The sequence below is a fragment of the Poromitra crassiceps genome (genome assembly GCF_964638095.1).
Source record: "Poromitra crassiceps genome assembly, chromosome: 11".
Lineage (NCBI taxonomy): Eukaryota > Metazoa > Chordata > Actinopteri > Beryciformes > Melamphaidae > Poromitra > Poromitra crassiceps.
Genome location: NC_139643.1, coordinates 37,764,576 through 37,771,457, shown reverse-complemented (window position 1 = coordinate 37,771,457; position 6,882 = coordinate 37,764,576). Strand labels below are relative to the sequence as shown.

The 6,882-nt window shown below is 39.9% G+C and overlaps 1 protein-coding gene across 2 annotated transcripts; it reads right to left on the bottom strand.

Annotated features, from left to right (window-relative positions):
- Positions 1-260: 260 nt before the first annotated feature.
- On the bottom strand, positions 261-6,308 carry LOC310784556 (thioredoxin-like protein 4A; the record flags this gene model as incomplete). 2 transcript variants are annotated; one of them, XM_083645544.1, is made up of 3 exons in its annotated part: positions 261-432; positions 1,749-1,852; positions 6,156-6,308. In XM_083645544.1, the coding sequence occupies 3 exons, from the start codon at positions 6,306-6,308 to the stop codon at positions 261-263; spliced, it is 429 nt and encodes a 142-aa protein (XP_083501670.1). The 2 variants fall into 2 exon arrangements, with proteins under 2 accessions (XP_083501670.1, XP_083501671.1); XM_083645545.1 differs by having other exon boundaries at positions 6,180-6,308.
- Positions 6,309-6,882: the final 574 nt, after the last annotated feature.

The following is a 6,882-nucleotide window of genomic DNA, read 5'->3' as shown; positions in this document are numbered from 1 at the left end:
CTGTTTTTTTTAACACCATGTCTTTGAAGAAATCAGCAGCACTCACATAAATAAGTAATTCAAATGGCATTATATATCACAGTAATAAGAAAAATTGTCCTGTTTCACCGGGGATGAGGAAAACGTGAGTGAAAAAAAAGTTGGTTTCCCTTGACTTCTGCCACATATACCGGTAATCTATTTGCCATCACATGTCACAACATAAGAGGAAAACTACTGGACTCCCCAAAAAATGGAAGAAAAAAAATCAAATAAAAAAATCAATATCTGTATTTTGTAGAATAATCCTTAGGCGATACCACCAGACCTCTTCCTTTCCTTGCCCCTCGGTAAACTGTTTCAACAATGTCTATCATCTCCTGCTTGTCCTCCATGGTCCAGTTGATTTTGTTGTTGTTGCCAGTGCCCAAATCAATCATGATGTGTTTGTTCCTGGGAAAGAGGAAATGCTGGTTTTAGTTCCTCCATAATGATGAAAGCAATATGGTGGGCGATATGGCCCTAATATTACGATATTTCAGGGTATATCTGTGATACCGACGATATGACAAAATACTGAAAATATTGTATTATTCAGTATTCACTTCAAGAACATCCAATTGTAACCAAACAACTGTTATAGTTGAATATGTCAGCATAAACATAACAGTTGGCCATCAAATATTTCCCTGGTTTGTGGTACATGCTCTTTTCAGATAACAATCAATAACAATATGACATATATATAATATGTCAATAATATATGTTACACATTACTTAATTTTTTGTATTGCTTTACTTTATTTAATTACTCCCTGGAGAAAGTAAATTGTTACATTACTACTCGTTTGTAACTTATGTGTTACTCCAATGTCGCCTGAGATGCATTATCACGTAAGTTAACGATATATGCCCATATATCCTATCCACATATCCTATATCCTAATAAGGAGGACGACATACAGTACACAAGATCTTTGTATGTTTCTGAAAGATGGCGATTCTACTGTAGAAACAAAACGGGCAACATTTCCTCTAGTATGTACGATGCAACAAGGCTGTTTAATTTATCTCTGCTTTTGACGTTACCTGTTGAAAATCAGGCTTTGGCTGCTTGCTTCAGGTCGACTCAGCTTGGGTCTGTGCCTGTGGGTCTTTCACTGCTAGCTTTGTGTTAGCTAGCTTTGTGTTAGCATGTTGCCTTTGCAGCTGCTTGGTGAGATTTGATGTCATGTTCACAGCGATGGATAGTTGCTTCTGGACTGGGCAAAGTGTGCACTTTACCATCACATTCCTGTCCTTTCGTGCAACAAATTCAAAGTAATGTGCATCTCTCACCACCCCTCAAAAGTTATAGACCGTGCTGCCAATTTTGCCCCCCATCTCCCTCTAACACCTCTGAAAGTTGGTGCTACAATGGATTGGCCCATCCATTCTAGCAATTCACGTCTTTTACAGTCAGCTGTTATGTTGTGCAAGTGACGTGGATGAAAAAGCACCGCACGTTTGATTTTTTTTTTCATAATCCCGCAGATTCAATCCCGATCTTGCAGACCATTTTAGAATTTATGTAACGCAAGTAACGACATAAGTGATTTAGTCACTGTAATATGATTACTGGATTTAGAAACCGTAATGCCTTACACTACTCGTTACAGACAAATGTAATGTGATTACAGTAACATGTTACTTCCAACAGTGGCCATGATCAAACAATATTGATGTTCATTTACTTTACTGTGAAGTCAGCAAGCTGCTGAGGGCCTCACCTGAAAAAGAACATGACGGTGCAGGGGTCGTACAGCTCGTACATCTTGTTGAAGTCAGGCACCTCTGTGATGTCCACCAGGTAAATGACTGCAAAGTTCTTCACCTGTCAGGATGTGGGACATTACAACATTACTGCAACAGCAATAATACTTTTAGTTACAAAAGGCCATTCAGACATAATTATGAATGAAGAAAAGCATTCAACATTATAGTATAGGTTGAGGCCACGTCTCGTCATAGACAGTCCGCACGTCTGGGAACGCCCACAAAATGTTAAACGGCTGGCGCGCGAGTGGGGTAAAACCGCCGATATAGCTCATGGGCTGACTCACCAAAAGACGGTGCTGCGGCTCTAAACTACATGTTTGGGGGTTCTAGAGCAGAACACAAGACGTCTGCTCAGATGTGCGTTTACTGCGGTGTAGGGTTGTAGCGGTACTAAATTTCTGTTTCGGTGCCGGTACCAATTTGTATTTCGATACTTTTCGATACTTTTCGATACTTTTTGTAAAAAAAAAAGTGAAACTGTCCAATGTCAAGATTTGGCTTTATTTTAAGAGTTTGGGAACAATTACACCAATAAATTGGTGTGGCATTTAAATGCTGAACAAAACAAACCTTTTGAGCAGTGAGAATACCGGTAAGTAGGGGTGTCACGATACACTCAGTTCACGATACGATACGTATCACGATACTGGGTTCACGATAACGATACGATACGATACGATTTTAACAATATTTTTTTAAACTTGAATAATGACAATATATGACTGGAAAAGTAGTATTTTATTTGAAATGCACAAATACAAAACATGCTGTTGTGGGAAATTGTTATTACAATAACAACTAGAAAAAACATGAGATTGGAGATAAGGCTTATCTTGAAATAGAATGAGTTACACCGTCACTTAGATTTACTTTGAACTAAAAGGTTTCTCAGCAGTATAAATTCTCATTATGCATCTTCAGTTTTTCTTCAAACTCAAACAACAAGACTTTTCTTAATCTATTTTTTATGCATCTTCAGTTTTTCCTGTCAAGTAAACAGTTTTGCCAGAAACTCAATTGAATGGTTTCTCTCCTGTATAACTTCTCATGTGTCTCTTCAGAGACTTGTTCAACTGAACTACTTTCCACACATTGAACTTCAACAAACAAAGACGTTTCTTAGTCTATTTTTTTGCGATATGAGATTTCATCTCAACGATACATATCGTGACGTTTTACTATCGCGAAATTTCGTGGGACGATATATTGTGACACCCCTACCGGTAAGTAAAATAAAGTAATGCCAGTGAAAATAAAATGACCATAAAACACTAGCCTATAGCAGCAAAAACTCAGAGAAACACCAATAACAACAATAAATAAATAATTGGTGGCATTTAAATTCTGTCTAACTTTTACTTGTCAAATAAGTACACACTCAGTAACATAACACAAATCTTTTGAACAGTGGGAAATGGGAATAAGTAAAATAAATAAAATAAATAATAATATAATAAAACACTATAGCAGCAGAAACTCAAATCTTTTTTTCTTCAACAAGCAGCATAACTGGCTTCATATTCCCATTCTGTCCCCCAGCCTACTCAGTCTAAACCCTAGTTCTCCTATGGGTGGTAGACAGACTCACTGTTTGGCTGACTCTCAGTTTACTCACTCAGTCCTCCATCCCAATGTCTTCTTCAGGTTCCTAGCCAAGAAAACAAGGGTGTCAACATGTTCCTCGGTCAGTCTAGATCTTGTTGGACTGCAGATATTCCCAGAAGTACTGAAAACACGTTCAGATGCACAGCTTGATGCTGGAATACAGAGATATTGTCTAGCAAACTGAGCTAAGATGGGCAGGTCTGTCTGGTGTTGCTTCCACCATGCCAGGGGATCCTCTGCAGGGCTGATGTCTCTAAATTGTTTATACTCAGTAATCTCAACTTCCAGTTTAGCACTTCTTGTCATGGGTGGGGCATTCAGGCAGTATTACTCACAGTTTACATCTAACGTTATGTAGGCTACTTTCACGCATACTTCAGTCAGGGTTATCGACAGTCCATATTATTGCCTCTGCACGTTTCCCGACGCTACAGTGAGCGCTCGTTAACTAACGTTACTGCGGAGTTCTTTTTAAATCTTAGTATAGAACCGGTTCTACAGCAATAGCACCGCGATTCGGGGGTAGTACCGGTAGTACCTACATCCCTACTGCGGTGGTTAAATCCCCGATCGTGTCTGCCTGGGCTGGGCTATCAGCTAAATTCTAACTTTGCTGAATGGATAGAACGGGGGTTTTTACCCCACCCTCAGCAAGGCTGAGCTAGCTAACCCAGCGTCTATTGTGGGCGTTCCTAGAGCCTGTATGGGCATTCCCAGACATGCGGACTGTCTCTATAGGCCGAACCACGAAATGGTGGAGCAAACGTGGGTTTCCCATTGGTGGTTTAAAACAACAAAACACCTCTGTTGGACTGGAGATATTACAAATGACAGTACTAGCTGCTGGTTTGTTTACACTACCAGGCAATCTTGCTGTATTCTTTGCCATGACCTTTGACCTACATAAGAGGAATGCAGATAATACAGAGATTTTGATGAATCTCCTTCTGATGAATGACATTTTATTTCTCTGTAACATGATACATCCAATATATAAAGTCTCTGAGTATGCAAAACAAGACAAAAAAAAATAAAGAAAATGCCACGATGCGTATGGTTAAAATGTCAGGCTGATAGATTAAGCTTCTCAGTATACTGTATGCATTCCACCTTCAAGAAATTATTGCAATGTCTAATGTTTTGGTTGGCTGAACAGCTTTGAGCAGCATATCCTGAAGTCTACAAAGTGCTGATGATGGAGGGTAATGTATTACCACACAGAACCTTAGGATGGGAAACATAGTTGTAAAACCCTGAATCAGTTGAGGAGCCTGTATAACCTCTGAACTAGAGGATGTCTTCTCTAGTATCCTAAACAAAGACGCAGGAGTGAATAGGGGATGTTCTGAAATGTGCAACCCATAATGCTTTTAGTGCACAGTCAAACCAAAACGGTCTATAGGCTGTAATGAGTCCTTGTTGGTCATAACCAGTGGTGTAGTGGTCCCTGGAGAAGTGGGTAGACTGTAATTTACGCCACCCCGGCCGCTTTTTTATATATATATATAATATAAAATATATATATTTAGTTCATTGATACACACATTTCAAACTAACTCACTAAGTTAATTTGAACCCAAGTCGCTGCCAAAATAATGGAACCATTCCAAGTAATTGAGGGATGCATTATCATAGAAAGCAGGCTAAATCCCCCCGCCCCATGTGTGACTGTTTCTCTCTTCACATAGGCCTACAGTAACAGGTTTTATTTTGAAAATCGACAGGATGTTTTATTTTATCTTGTGAATTCCTGCCCAGCTCGATCTGCTCTGTGCGAAAATCAATGGCGAAAATACACAGGCCGATTTGTTTAGTGGAGCAGAGTGGAAAGCCGCTTCGGGGACGCCTCTGGTGGACACAGGCGTTCACTAGACAGGCTGCGACCAGCTCCGGTCTCCGCCTCGCGGTCGTAATGCAACGTTTCCTCAATCTGCCCGGCTGCTCGGCAGAGACTTTAGGCAGAAAAGAGAAAACACTTGAATGGATCATGGATGCGCATCAGAGGAGATTTAAAAGTGAGTAGACGCAAAGCAGTCTGAAAAATAAGTAGGTAGACCGCATCTACACCACTGGTCATAACAGCTGACTGTGTGCAATTTACATACATGTGGCTGTAGTTTTCTGAATTTTTAGTAACACCAAAATAGTTTATATCTAAGCTAAACTACAATTTGGATGAGTTACTTACATGAGCATCCAAACTGATAAGCAGTAGCTACTGCAGCTAGCAAATTTAAGAATTTGCCTGTTACACCCATTGCAATATTCTGCCTCTTTGGCAGCGTGATAATGTACAGTAATGGTGGCAACAATTACCTGAAGACCAATAGCAAAGAATAATCAAGGTAATTAACAGTCTAGAGATGCCACTACAGTCAATAGCGCAATGTAAAGATAATGGCCAGTCTAGCAGCAGTATTGTACTTAGTATTTAGCTAGACATATCCTCTGTGAAGCCCTCTGAGACCATTGAGATATATATGTCGATGTCTGAGACATGCTTGTGAATTAGGGCTATACAAATAAACTTGACTTAAAACTGGCAGCCTGTACCCCATAATACTACCTCATATACTACTATGTCTACTAAGTCAAAATACGATAGCCTTAGCCACAACAAGCCAGAAGATGTTGCTATTGCGCATGTTCTTGTCCAGCTATGGATATGGTGGATGGATAGCAAGGGTTAGCCAATGCTAATGTAATAACAACAACAGACAGAGTTTACGGGATAGGTCACAGATTAATCAAACCTTTTCAGCTATGCTGTAGAGTACTTCGTCCATCTTCATACATGTCGGGTCCCAGTCGTGGCCAAAGCGGATGACCAAAACTCTGTCCTCCTCGGACAGAATGGCCTGGTCAACCTGCCAGCCATTGTGGAGATGTGGGAGCATGTACGACATCTTGATCCAGCACTGTTCTTGTCTCACTGTGGAAAAACAACACTTGTTATAGTGCGTGATGATACGGTGATTCACGTCGGGGAAGATAAAGTTAAATGCAGATTTTTCTTATATTATAACGTTAGTGATGGTGACCAAGTTAGCCAGCTAACGTTATCGCGTGATTTCTAACCCCACATAGGATAAGCAATAACCACGCCCTGTGGCGCCGGGATTGGCCAGGAGCATTGAAGCTTGGGACTAAAGCACCTGGGGTTTTTCATCTTTTAAAATAAAGATGTTTAAAAAACTATTGCTGGTTACATTTTCAGTGCTGTACCTTTTCTCTGGGTAAGAATTGAGCTTGAAATTAACGATATGATACATTATATTATACGAGCTATGAACGTGAACACAACACCGTTTATATTATTGCATGTTTTTGTAGATTGTGTACATTGTGTAGATTACAATTATTATGCTTATTATTATTATTACTATGCTAAGGTGACCATAATTCATTTCAATGTCCGCTCTCGAAATCGCGGGCCGTTCTCAGGAGCTATTCAGTTGGTTCATGAAATCGCTGGGCTGC